The sequence below is a fragment of the Myotis daubentonii genome, chromosome 17 (genome assembly GCF_963259705.1).
Source record: "Myotis daubentonii chromosome 17, mMyoDau2.1, whole genome shotgun sequence".
Taxonomy (NCBI): domain Eukaryota; kingdom Metazoa; phylum Chordata; class Mammalia; order Chiroptera; family Vespertilionidae; genus Myotis; species Myotis daubentonii.
The window spans coordinates 40,391,932-40,406,207 of NC_081856.1; the positions used below are offsets into that span (position 1 = coordinate 40,391,932).

At 36.8% G+C, this 14,276-nt stretch overlaps 1 protein-coding gene and 1 pseudogene across 37 annotated transcripts in view; one reads left to right on the plus strand and one right to left on the minus strand.

The window, feature by feature from the left end:
* RIMS2 (regulating synaptic membrane exocytosis 2) overlaps positions 1–14,276 on the minus strand; it is a 341,566-nt gene that overhangs the window by 282,812 nt on the left and 44,478 nt on the right. For 30 of the 37 annotated variants that reach the window (XM_059671962.1, XM_059671964.1, XM_059671956.1 and 27 more), the window contains exon 2: positions 1,168–1,378. In XM_059671962.1, the coding sequence (XP_059527945.1) occupies positions 1,168–1,378 (211 nt within the window). Of the gene's footprint in view, positions 1–1,167; positions 1,379–12,596; positions 12,684–13,092; positions 13,126–14,276 lie in introns of all 37 variants that reach the window. The other 7 variants (XM_059671979.1, XM_059671970.1, XM_059671976.1 and 4 more) reach the window with 1 other exon arrangement.
* On the plus strand, positions 3,590–4,366 carry LOC132219631 (ribosome biogenesis protein NSA2 homolog; annotated as a pseudogene).

The window sequence follows — 14,276 nt, forward strand, 5'->3', positions numbered from 1 at the left end:
AGCTAGGATGCTAACATATTCTTAATAGTGAAAGACAATGCTTCAATGTCTGTGAATCTGGAGTGGGGTGGAGGAGGTCAACAGGGGGGAGAAAAGAGACATCTGCAATACTTTCAACAATAAAGTTTTTTTTTTAAAGATACACATTTTAAAAAAAAAAAAATGGCAGGATATGTCTGCTCTCACCACTTCTATTCAGAATTGTACAGGCATTTCTAGCCCAAACAACTAGTCAAGAAAAAGAAACAAAATCGGTAAAACAGAAATATAATCAGTAAATCAGTATAATTTTTCAGATCAGTGAAAAATTAATAGAAATAAAACAATGAGAAAACAAAACAAAACAATGAGAAAGGGGGAGCAATGGGAAAATGGATAAATGAAATCGCACAGGAGACCAAAATTACCACTATTATAACTATGTAATTAAAGATATCAGCTTCCTATTTAAAAGCCATCTAAATAAAGAACTGATTGATAAGATACTAGTGAGGAGATAAAAGCAAATGCGAAAGAACTTACTGAGACAAGTATTTTTTTAAAAACTGCTTTTGCTGATTTCAACAAACATTCTTTGGGTAGCACTAACGTTTTTCTAAAGTGGATGGATAAACTCCAAAAATCTAGTATAAGTGTGAAAAACGTCCTTAACATTTCTTCTTGAAATTCCATAGTCTAATGTTTATTTCATTAATGTTAAGACAGAAATAAAAAGGTAACGTAGCTTGAAAAGCTTCCCAATTATGAAACACAGAGCCTCAAAGCTAAAAGCAGCCTCTTCCTCTCAGAAGGAAGAGCATATGTGCAAACTTGATAAACTTGTGTGGCAATGGAAAAGCTAGAGTCAGTTCTGTGACTTTAAAAAGGAACTTTAGTCTCCCTGGATCTGAGTTTTCTGGACCTGCAAAATAAAGGAACTAGATCTCTAAATTCTATTAATCATCTTGGAGAGTCTAGGATTCTACGATTCTAAACCAAATCATAAGCTAAAGGAGATAAAAAAAAAAAATGAAGCAAATATATTTTTTACTCAAAAAAAATTAAGTTTTTTTTTAACTGAAAATGAAGGCACTGGCTAATCTGAATATTAATTTCAGGTGTCTTCTGCGCTTGCTCACAATCAGCTTACTGTAAGAGAATTATTACGTATGGTTTTCATTTCTGTACCTTGTTTGAGCGTAAAGACACTCGACCTCCGCAACGAGCACAGAACTTGGTTTGGCAATATGAACAGTTATGGCCACATCCATCCGCAAACTTTGTTTTGTGGCAGATACCACAGGTGGGAGCATCGCCCTTCTGTTCTTGCTGCTGCTGTGATTCCTCTCCCATCTTCTTTACCTGCTCCTTATACATTTCGAACTGCTGATGAAGTTTCCTGCAAAGAAAACAAGTGAGGAAAAATTAGTTTGCTGATGGTCTCAAAACAAACACTATCATTACAATCTGTGGACAGAATTTCATATAAAAAAAATCCATAGAGCTCTAGCTGGTTTTGCTCAGTGGACAGAGCATCGGCCTGCAGACTGAAAGGTCCCAGGTTCGATTCCGCTCAAGAGCACATGCCCAGGTTGCGGGCTCGATTCCCCAGTAGGGGGGTATGCAGGAGGCAGCCAATCAATGATTCTCTCTCCTCACTGATGTTTCTAGCTCTCTCTCTCTCTCCCTCTCCCTTCCTCTCTGAAATCAATAAAAATAAAATAATAAATTTAAAAAAATCCAGAGTGAGAATTAAAGAATAAAAATTTAATTTTCTGATGATGGAATAACATCTTATATGACACATCATATCATAAGTGTTGCAACTAATTCTGCCTTCTGATATACATATTAATGTAGGGCCCAATTAATTCAATATATGTCTATGGAGATATTTCTTCTATTATAATTGTAAAATTTCTACCTACTATTTGCAATATATTTTCAACCATACACTCTAAAATATTTACATTATTTTGCAAAGTTTAATTTCAAAATAAAGGCAGTTTATTTGACTTACACAGTGAAACCAAAACCTATGCAATTCAAATCATTCAGACAAGATCTGAATTGGAGTGATCTTAAGAATCCAGACAGAGGGGAATACACTGGATGAGTGCTCTCACTAATTGTTTAAATCTGTTCAACCGTCTGGACATTAGTTGGCTATAAAAACACTGTGAAATATTAGGATCCTATAAAATAAGGCGGGGCAAATAAAAGGCCAAGTTTTAAAGATAAAATGGAAGAAGAAGAAAAAATATATCTAGGAAAGTTATTATTTACTCCAGTTAAAAATAAGCAGTGATAGCCCTCCTGGTGTGGCTCAGTGCTTGAGCATCGACCTATGAACCAGGCAGTCACAGTTCAATTTCCAGTCAGGGCACATGCCCAGGGGTAGCTGGCCAATGAGTCTCTCTCATCATTGATGTTTCTATCTCTCTTTCCCTCTCCCTTCCTATCTGAAATCAACAAAAATATATATTTTAAAAATAAAAATAACAAATAAATAGTGATATAACTTTCACTTCCATTGTCTTTATAAGGAAAATTGAAAATGTTTTAAAACTATAATTAGTTCCGCTTAGGATTTACAAAATTATAAATAATGTTACTCCCATTCTAAAAATTGACCAAAGGCTAAACTACAAAATCACAACTTTTCTTGAGCCCATCAGAGAGTTGAGAAGGCAAACATATAAGTTTAATTCCAAAGAGTGACAAGGGCACCCTGTTTCACCTTTGGCACTGGAGTAAGAGGTAGCCACCATGTAGGCAGGCAAGAGGAAATCAGTTAAAACTTGAACAAATTATTAACGGCCAAGTGTGGGCTAACATGACAATCAGGGATGGTTAGGGGTGAGTTCACACTCACAAGCACTTTGCCACAGGCTCCCGCTGGTTACTGATGAGTAACATTGAGAGCAGAACATATTAACTAAGAATCCTTTGGGGGGGCACATATGTGAGTGTAGAAGGGATGACTAGTGGTTTCTTGGTGTTCCTGCATCCATCCTAATTAAGTACAATGCAACAGTAATCCACTATTAACAGAATCTGAAGACTGGTGCACTAAAGGTAATGATTAAAACAACAACATCCAAACCTATGTGAACTCCTGACTTGCTTGGTGATTTAATCCCCAACATTAATGGTCTGACATAAAAGGCATGCCCACTTTAAAGCATAAACACAATTCAAACCCATGAGGCTCTGGGGGAAATAGCAAGGATTAAAAAACCCATTGCCAAGTGATAAAATAACCAATATAATTAGATTCAGAGATGACAAGGATGATGAAATTATCATAGACAGACATTTATATAATTAAAATTATTAAAGTAGGCCCTGGCTGGGTAGCTCAGTTGATTAGAGCATCCTCTTGATATGCCAAGGTTGCAGGTTCAATCTCCGGTCAGGGTACATACAAGAATCAACCAATGAATGCATAAATAAGTAGAACAACAAATCCATCTCTCTCTCTCTCTCTCTCATCAATAAATTTTAAAATTGTTAAGGTGAAAGACATATAGAAAAACATAATGCATAAACAGATGGAGTATTAAAGCAGAAACTGTAAGAGTCAAATGGAAATGCTGAAATTTAAAACATGTCACTAAATAAGAATACTGAGTTACACCATAAATGCTGTGGATAGTGTTTGGATAACCATGAGAAGAGAAAGAAGGAAGGTCGAGAGGCTCACGACCGTTCAAAGGCAAAAAAGATGACTGGTCTGAAGGCTAAGCGCTACCATAAACAGCGCCATGCTGAGAAAATACAAACGAAAAGGACTATCAGGATGCATAAAAAGAGAAACACCAAACAAAAGAATGATGAAAAGACTCCACGAGGAGCAGTACCTGCCTATCTACTGGACCGAGAGGGACAGTCCCAAGCTAAAGTACTTTCCAATATGATTAAACAAAAACAGAGAGAGGAAGCTGGAAAATGGGAAGTCCCTCTGCCCAAAGTTCATGCTCAGGGAGAAACAGAGGGATTAAAAGTTATTTGAACAAGAAAGAGAAAGGCGTGGAGGAGGATGGTTACTAAAGTGCTTTGTTGGAGATGGCTTTACTCAAAAACCACCTAAATATGGAAGATTCATTAAGCCAATGGGCTTACGTTTCAAGGCCCATGTAACGTATCCTGAACTGAAAGCCACCTTTTGCCAGCCAATGCTTGGTGTAAAGAAGAATCCATCATCCCCACTTTATACAACTTTGGGCGTTGTTACCAAAGGTACTGTCAACGAGGTGTTCGTGAGCAAGTTAGGCCTTGTAATAACAAGAGACAAGATTACTGGAGAAAAATATGCCCAGGTTACCAACAATCCTGAAAATGCTGGATGCATAAATGCAGTCTTACTGCTTTGACAACAGTTTCATTCAAGTAACTCCTTGTAATTATTGAAGACTATGCGCCAATCAGAACTCCTGTACGGTGATGTCTCTGCATACTATCACACAGCTTACATGTCTACAGTCACCCAGAGAACGATTTATTCTATTGTAAAGAATATTAAAATGGCCCTAGCTCGTTTTGCTCAGTGATTAGAGTGTCGGTCCAAGGACTGAAAGGTCCCAGGTTCGATTCTGGGCATGGGCACATACCTAGGTTGCAGGCTCAATATGGGTTGGGGTGCCTGTGGGAGACAATCAATTGATGTCTTTCTCGCATCAATGTTTCTCTCCGTCTCTCCCCTTCCCTTCAACTCTCTAAAGATCAATGACATGGCTATTTGAATTTATTGGTTTATGTGAAAAAGAAAGTATGCTTTGTGATTAAGTAGATAATAAGGGCTCATTCACAGAGCTCTACTTTTAATACCTACTGACTTAAGGTTAGCACTGTGAAACTAATTTCTTTAAAGTCAGTTTTTCTCTTAGGTATAATTTATGCATGGTAAAATTCACCCCTTTCAGATAATACACGTCAGTGAATTTTGCAAAACATATGCAGTTATATGTATCTACCTCGGCTGAGAATTAACAAAACAAAAAAAGAAAAAAGATATTGATTCTCTACAAATCAATCTATTGATTCAATGACATCACAAAATCTCAGCATAATTTTTCGAAGAAATTGACAAGCTAATTCTAAAATTTATATGGAAAAGTATAATTCCTAGAATAGGCAAAATATTTTGAAAAAGGCTAAAACAATAACTGATTTCAAGACTTACTGTAAAAGCTACACAAGTAATCAAATCAATATGGCATTAGCAAAGGAGAAACACATATCCCAATGAAAAATAATAGAGTCCAAAAATAGTCCAATATTTAAATGGTCATTAATTTTTTTTAAAAAGTTCCAAGGTAATTAATTAGAAAAAAAAGAAAGTCTTTTAAGCAATGGGAAATTCATGTATAAAAAAGTAATTAGAAATTCATGTGTGAAAAAGTGAGCTTCAATTCCTACCTCACATCTTATATGAAAACTAACTCAATATATTACAGAACTATAATCAATGGACTACAGAAATGAATGTAATGACTGAAACTATAAAATTTCTAGAAGACAATATTGAGGAAAATTGTGTCCTTGGGTAAATACATACTTCTTTAATGGGCTGTAAAAAGTATGAGCCAGAAAGCAACCATTTGTAAAATGTAAATGAATGAACATGGTTGTGTCGCAATGAAACATTATTTATAAACACAAATTTGAATTTCATGTCACTTTATAGTCACAGAATATTATCAATAAATTTTTTCAACTATTTTAAAATGTAAAAACCATTTTTAACTCGCCAGTTATTTAAAAACCAACAAAAACAAACAAACAAACAGTAGGCCAGATTTGGCCCATGGGCAATAATTTTATTTTTTATTGATTTCAGAGAAGGAAGGCAGAGGGAGCGAAAGAGAGAGAGAAACATCAATGATGAGAGAGAATCATTGATCTGCTGCCTCCTGCATGCCCCTTGCCCTGACTGGGAAACGAACCATGACGTCCTGGTTCATAGGTCGACACTCAACCATTGAGCCATGCCACTTGGGCACAAATATCCTGGTCTGACAATCGCCTGTTAATTTTGAACATTGTGTCCTTTGTTAAACAAAAATTAACAAAATTAAATCTTTAATTTTTATGTAGTCAAATACATCAATTTCTCCCTTCATGGTTTGTGATTTCAGTAGCTGGCTCTAAAAAGAATCCTTACATACCTTTAAGTCGGTCAAAAAAGAATTCTACGGTTTCTCCTACTTGCTTTATAATCTTACCTCTCACATTTAGGCTTTTAATTGATCTGATGTTTATTTTTATATGTGATATGATGTAAGAATTTCAATCTCCTTTATATAGAGATTCCATTTTCCCAGGACCATTAAATACTCTATCCTTTCTTCTTCTGATTGATGATGGAAATCTGTCACATACTAAATTTCCACATGTGCCTGGGTCTACTTATGGACCCTGTATTCCGTTTCATTGTTTTTGTGTTTGTTCCTACTCCAGAACAACACTGTCAGAACCAAACTCCAAATGCAATGAAAGGTCTAAAACAGCGGTTCTCAACCTGTGGGTCACGACCCATTAGGGGATCGAACGACCCTTTCACAGGGGTCGCCTAAGACCATCAGAAAACACATATATAATTACATATTGTTTTGTGATTAATCACTATGCTTTAATTATGTTCAATTTGTAACAATGAAAATACATCCTGCATATCAGATATTTACATTACGATTCATAACAGTAGCAAAATGACAGTTATGAAGTAGCAACGAAAGTAATTTTATGGTTGAGGGTCACCACAACATGAGGAACTGTATTAAAGGGTCGTGGCATTAGGAAGGTTGAGAACCACTAGTCTAAAAGATCTTAAGTATGTAAACTTGAATATATAACCTTCCAGTGATGTAAATCAGGGGTCAGCTAACGTTTTCTGTAAAGGTCCAGAAATAGATTATTTTCGGCCTTGTGGACACAGGGTTTCTGTCACAACTAGTCAAATCTGCTGGTGGGATGCGAGTGCAGTCATAGAACACATGCAAACAAATGAGCTTGGCTGTGTTCCAATAAACCTTTATTTATAGAAACAGGCAGCGGGCAGGATTGGAACCACAGGCCATATTCTGCAAATCAATCCTTGATATAAATAAAGGAGTCAAAGATATACTCATACTTAATTTAAAACTTTTATTACAAATGAATGTTTAAAAGACATACACCAAAATGAAGAAAAAAACGGGAAAAAAATTTTAAAAACACACAATAATTTGGAAAAATGGCTTTTTCCCCTTTCTTATTTCTACATCAATGTCTCCATAATCACTAAAGCAACTCATTGAACTCAATGTTTTCCAAAATAAATTTTCTTTACTTTTGAGTTCTTTGAGAAAACTAAACTGTCAATCTATTAATTCGTGGTAATCCTGTTGTCCCAGCAATTTTATACCCAGCCACATAGGTTTTTGTTGCTGTTATTTTCTCATTTATCTGGTAAGTATGTGCTTTCATGATCTCCATAAACTAGTAATATACATTACTACTTTTGTAAAATAATCTTTATAGGTTTGTTTACTACAACTTCCAGCACCAGCCATTGAGAATTTCTAAACTGATGCTAAATTTCTTTATCTCCCTTTTCACAAATTCCATCAGGTACAGTACAGGATATACATTCCCAGTGGAGGTCTAAAACCACAGGTAATACCAAACACTACATATACTAAGTTTTTGCCGATACATATCTATGATAAAGTTTAATTTATACACCAGACACAGTGAGAGGTTAAAAACAATAGCTAATAATAAAACCATCATAACACACCATAATAAAAGTTATGTGAATGTGGTTCGTTCTCTCTCTCTCTCTCTCTCTCTCTCTCTCTCTCTCTCTCTCTCTTCTCCAATAATTGTTATATTTTTTTAGTCAAAACCTATTCCTGAATCTGTGTACCCACCCCTTACTTACAGTAAATGGCTTGGTGTCACTCATTCGGGGGACCCCTCACTAAAGTCTTCCCATAGGCTCAATGCTTTCTGACACAACATGGGAACATTTTTTTTTCTTCTTTTTAATATGTTTTTATTGATTTCGGAGAGGAAGGGAGAGGGAGAGGTAGAGAAAGTTAGAAACATCAGTGATGAAATAGAATCATTGATCAGCTACCTCCTGCACGCCACATGCCACTTGCCCGCCCTTACTGGGGATCGAGCCTGCAACCCAGGCATGTCCCCTGACTGGAGTTGGGCCATGACCTCCTGGTTCATCGGTTGACGCTCAACCACTGAGCCATGCCAGCTGGGCATGGGAACATATTTTCTGTTCGTGTCTTCCACCCACAAATTTGATGGGTTTTCCATCTTAACTAGTAAACATTTATCACATATTGTAGCCATAACTTTTTCAGTTTGAAGTGCTACAGCAAAACTAACACAAATTTCTTTTTCCTTCTTCACAATTTAACAGATTTGTTCTTACTGTAGATCTTAGCAACCTCAGCATATGACTTTTTTTTTTTTCTTCCTTACTAAATCTAGAACTTCCACATTTTAAAGAAGCATTTTTTGGCTTCTCTTTAGCTATCCAAATTCCCAACATACACTTTTTTTTAATATGCTTTTCTTAATTGATTTTTAGAGAGAAAGGGAGAGGGATAGACAGAAACATCGATGAGAGAAAAACATCATGGATCACCTGCCTCCTGCACATCCCCTACTGGGGATCCAGCCAGCAACCTATGTATGTGCCCTGACCAGAAATCGAACCAGGTTCCTTTTTTGGTTCATGGGTCTATGCTCAACCACTGAGCCACACCTGCTGGGCCAGCATCAGTACTCTTGAACTCTGTTAAGTAAATAAGGGTTACTTGAACACCGGCACTGATCTTCTGATAACTGCGATGGTTACTACAGTGATTAAATGGGTGGGTAACATACACAGCGTGGATACACTGGACAAAGAGATGATTCTCATCCTGGGCAGGACAGAGTGAACAGCATGAGATTTCATCACACTACTCAAAATGGTACACAATTTAAAATTTATGACTTGGTTTTTTCTAGAATTTTCCACTTAGTATTTTCAGACCAGAAAGCAAAAACTTGGATAAGGCGGACAACTGTAATCTCTATAGGTGTAGGTATGATTGTTTGAGGTCTTTTTTCTCCTCCAAGCAGTACTTTGTAAATCAAACTAAAGAAATTGAGGGTTTCTCATAATAAGATAGATTTTATAAACACTAAAAAGAAAGCAATGTCATTTCATTAGAGGGATGATTTCAGAAAAAAAAAGAGCTACGTATATTCCAGAATATATAGTACTTGGGTTTTATAACTTGTTTCACAACTGCATTATCAACTGATTGGACCAGCAAGCACCAACAAGAAACACATAGCTTATAATAAAACATTTTTGTCCATATCATTCTCAATCTTCAGAAAAAGAAAAAGTAGAACTTTTTAAGTAAAATTAAATTAACAACAGTCTCAAAGACCCTTCAGTTTCCATGCCATTAACCTTCAAAACAATAAAATCAACCCTTTGGCGATCCATCACTCTCCCTTATCCTATATAATAAAAGGGTAATATGCAGAATGATCAGTTGCTATGATGCACACTGACCATCAGGGGGCAGACACTCAGCACAGGAGCTGCCCCCCCCCCCAGGTGGTCAGTGTCCCCCTCCCCCGCCGCTCAGTCACAAGCTGGGGGGCTGGGCTGATGCTGGCGAGCCCAGTGGCAGTGGCGGGAGCCTCTCCCGCCTCCACGACAGCACTAAGGATGTCTGACTGCAACTTAGGAGTGGGCCTAAGCCACAGTCAGATATCCCCTGAGGGCTCCCGGACTGCTAAAGGGTGCAGGCCGGGCTGAGCGACCCCCCTTCCCCCGCCCCATGCACGAATGTCGTGCACCAGGCCTCTAGTGAATTAATAACACATTGTATGCGGGAAACGTGTTTACATGTTTTATGTATTTATACGTTCTACCAGTGTAGTAGAGCGCGTGACACGTATTAATACGTTTTTTATAGACTAGCGGTAGAATGTGGGTAACGTATAAATACGTAAACTAAAGTTATCGTAATTTTACTGAATGTTGCCATTTGCGCAAAAAATTAGCAAAAATGGCCCGCGCCACCTGTTAGCGCACGATAAAAACTACCCGCAAACAATGTGATAATAGGCTTCCCATGCATTTAAAATTTTTACCTCTGATCCTAGACTCAGCTCTATTACAAGTTAACATGATTAAGTACAGAAAGAAATCCATGTAACACCCAATCTTATCACCAACCGGTACAAGCAGTCTTTCCAAAGCTATGACCAAAAACCTAAATATTTAGTCTTCTGGAAAAGATGGGAGAAAAAAACTGCCCAGAGTCTTAATGAAAAAGACAGCAACGCCATGATAACAATTAGCACGTCAGTGAAAGCCTCCAAATGTTAACCCTCAAATTCATGTTTTACCACTAAAAAGACACAAACAATTTTGCCTAGACTGTTGGAAATCCGCTTCCTCAGGAGAGTGTAAATAGGAGTGTCCTAAGAATCTGCGAAAGCTAATGCTCTTTGGAGAGAAACAGCTAACCAATGACTCTTGTGTCAAGCAGATGACAAACCAAAGGAGACAGCTTCCACCTAAGAACAGAAGAATGCTTTCTGATAGCTCTGCTTCTCCTTTTAAAAATTATTGTTTACGGTTCCTCTTTTTTTACTGGCCTCTGACACATCTGATGATCACTAATGGTTTCTCAGTATGCCCTAAATATATTTTCATTGCTATCACATTTTTAATCTATTAGTCTTTCACTGTTACCTAAGAGAATGTAAGCCTCCCTGTAATCCCCAACAAAATTTAACACGTGATCCCTGAAAAAAATCCAACAAATTTCCTTCCTTCTGAAAGACACTTACGTATTCAAATGTTCTTCATATTATTAAACCTAATCTTCCATCTTATAAAATTAGACTTTGGTGCCAAGTCATTACAACAGTTTCAGTAGAAACGTCAGTACCAGGAGTCAGGGCTGATATTGGAGTTACCCTTGCTATAGCAGCATTCTTTTGGCAAATCTTCATCTTTTGGCATCCTGAAATTTCCATCTCATTGCAATAAATGAGAACCAAATGTAAAATAACTGTAATAGATGTTACTAGTGCTTGTTACATGCAGTCGCCACTCTTCATGAGCACATGGAGAGACTTTTTAGATGTCCTTGCAGTTATTTAAGAGCCTCATGACAAGTTTTGGGCAATGATCTGTGACCAAAAGTGGCTTATGTCACTTCCTGCTTTATACAACTAATAAGTGTGAGTACTCCATTCTCTCTCTCCTCTGATGCAGCAACCCTGGGGGTTATGTGTTTCAGCTGGCTTACGAACAAGATGGGAAGCAGCTTAGGTCTCTGAGTTGCCACTTGAAAGAGAAGCCTTCTATATTTTACAAATAAGTCTCCGTTATTATTATATCATAAAAAGATAAAACATGTAAATCAGTCGTAAGGAAATATTTATTATGAGTTCCTATTACATCAGGCATTCTGTTAGATACCCGGTCTGGACTTCAACTAGCTTATATACAGCAACAGTTCTGATTTTAGAACTACATACCAACTATTAGTTTTACAACATATTTTTAATTCACAACATAGTTTTACTTCAATTGAAACTGGAAAGGTAACATAATTTTAAATAAAATGCATACAAGGTAACATAAAATGGATGAGGAGATAACTAGACAAAAAGACGTTATATCTTCTAGTTTGCATTTATATGCAAAAAGTGAATGTTTTCTATTTCATCTTAGGGCTCCTGAAGGCATGCTCATTCTCTTCTCAAGTTCATGTCCTTTTCAATCTGCCCATTCCTACAACCAAACCATCTTCTCGGTACACATACCTCCTACTTTAAAAAGTGCAGAGGCTGGGTGGTAAGAGCATTTCTGAGTAAAATGGATGTTTTCATGGGGAGATGGAATTTAAATATGTGCAGTCTTTCTCACATTCACAACAGAAATAATGATTTGTACAAAGTTAAAAAGACGTAAGTGTGAACAACTTCTCAAAGAATAAATAAAATGAATGGAATGGACCTTTTTTTAATGTTTCAGGTCAATGTGAGAATAAACTGTTGCTTTCCCAAATTATGGTACAATGTAATTTGAAATGTTCAATGAAAAGAGGACTCAGCAGTCAAGTAAGTTAGTAAACACCGTATGTTCTAACGCCTTTGGAGCACATTTAAAAACGAAGACGTTACACAATAAAGAAAACTGCTTAATCTTTTGTAAAAGAATCTTTCCGAAACTATTTGACCACAGATTGCCTTTGGGAATTAATAACTCTTAATGCCCTCTCGGGGGGAAAACATACTTTGAAATATATTGCATGATTAGAGAAAGATATTTTGTTGGATAAATACATTTCACATTATTTATACTAAAGCTGGGGGGTTACCTCTTTGTTTTTACTTCCCTATAAATTATCCTTGTATTCTTTTTAGATTTCTATGGGATAATTAAAGGACAAGGTACCAAACTCATAACCTAACAATTTTCATTTCTATGGGATAATATTCCAAGGGCAGAATTTTAATATAGACTCTTTAGTACGTTACACTACCAGAGATAATATTTAGTCTATGCAGATCAGCTTACTTACGTCTGGGGCTCCTTTTCATTTTGTTGTTTTTGCTGGGGCTGAAGCACGTTATTTACCAGTTCAGTGATCCCACTAAAGGGAAACCACCTGTTTAAATAAGCAAATAGTGTGACTGAATAACCAAAGGAATAACAAGGTAGGTCAAACGCTTTCTTACCCATCATAATAAAAAATACACAGGCACAGAAGCTACAGCCAATGGACATGGGAGCTCCAGCTAGCACCCAGGCAGTCGGAAGGTAGGGAAATTAAAGTTTGAACACTGAACCAGACCACAGGCAGGCAGCGAAAAACTACTACATCCAGTCAGTCAGTGTGTGGGTGAAGCAAGAAACTGCAGGCAGCTGTCTTACCAGCCAGAGAGTCGGGAAGCAGAAGACACGCCAGCTGCAGCCTCTCCAGTATTAGTGTTAGCTAATACCATCCAGGGTGCCGGAAGCAGGTATGGCAAAGGGACAGAAGTCAAGCCCACTGCACCCTTAGTACATGTACTTACTGCGTCGGCTGGGGCTTGTGCTCCTCTTTGGCCCTAAAAAGATAAGTTTGCGCAACTGAGTGCACTGTACTAGGCAGACATTTCTATCTACAGGTTTGTGGTCGTATAAAAAAAAAAAGGAAACTGAGGTTTGTTACATGGAAAAGCTTAGCGCTTTGCCAAACACTGGAATCACCCATTTGAATTAATTTGGCACCCCCCCCAAAAAAATAACACAGAAGTTGAAGCGTTTGTTCTTAATAGAGGACTACTATTAAAACTCCACTGCTGTTCTAAATGATTTCATGATTTAGTCCTCACGTTTTCTGCAGATTTTATTGATGTTGAGGCTTTTAAAATAATTATTTTAAGGTACCACATTAAACACAGTTACATTTGCTTTACTGAAGGTAAATGGATTTCCTCTTTATTTTTAAAATTTCTTCATTAATGTAAATTGAAGGCATAAAATTTTAAATAAAACGTAAGGTTCTATAAATGTACTTTTAAAGCCTTACAAATGACTGTATTTACTGCTTAAAGGGTCAGTTAAAGGAACTGGAGGAGAGGGGAATGTATCCAATCTACCTAAACATAGCTACTAAAATAAGTACATATATTAAATTTAAAATATTCATAAGCTAAAGTAAATTATTCATATAACTAGAACAAACTAAAAATGCATTTCAACCATAATCAACTCAGTGCTTCACTGAAATAGCACTGGATGTTTAAAGGGTAGAGAAAGATCAGACACAAGTGCAGTGATGCCTCTGAAATGTGGCTTCCCACACTCTGCTTAGGACTGGTCCTGAGAGGCAAACCTAGGACTCAATTGTGAGTTGATTATCTTTCACTTTCCCAAAGAAAGACTAAGGATTGGTAACTAAAACTGGACACCAATAGCTAGGACTTTCCTTAGGAAGTCATATTAATATTCTTAATTAAATTCTCTTTAAATCATATTGATTTTCTTTTCCAGTGTGTTCTTATTTTTAATGCTATAAGCAATAATGAAAAGGTATACCCTTATACACCTTAGTATCCCAATAAATAAATATAACTGGTAAATTATGTATCTCTATATTGACAAAAAAAATCCTCTGTAATCTGCATATACTTCAAAAAGTGTAACAGGTTACTGAAACCGGTTTGGCTCAGTGGATAGAGCGTCGGACTGTGGACTGAAAGGTCCCAGGTTCGAT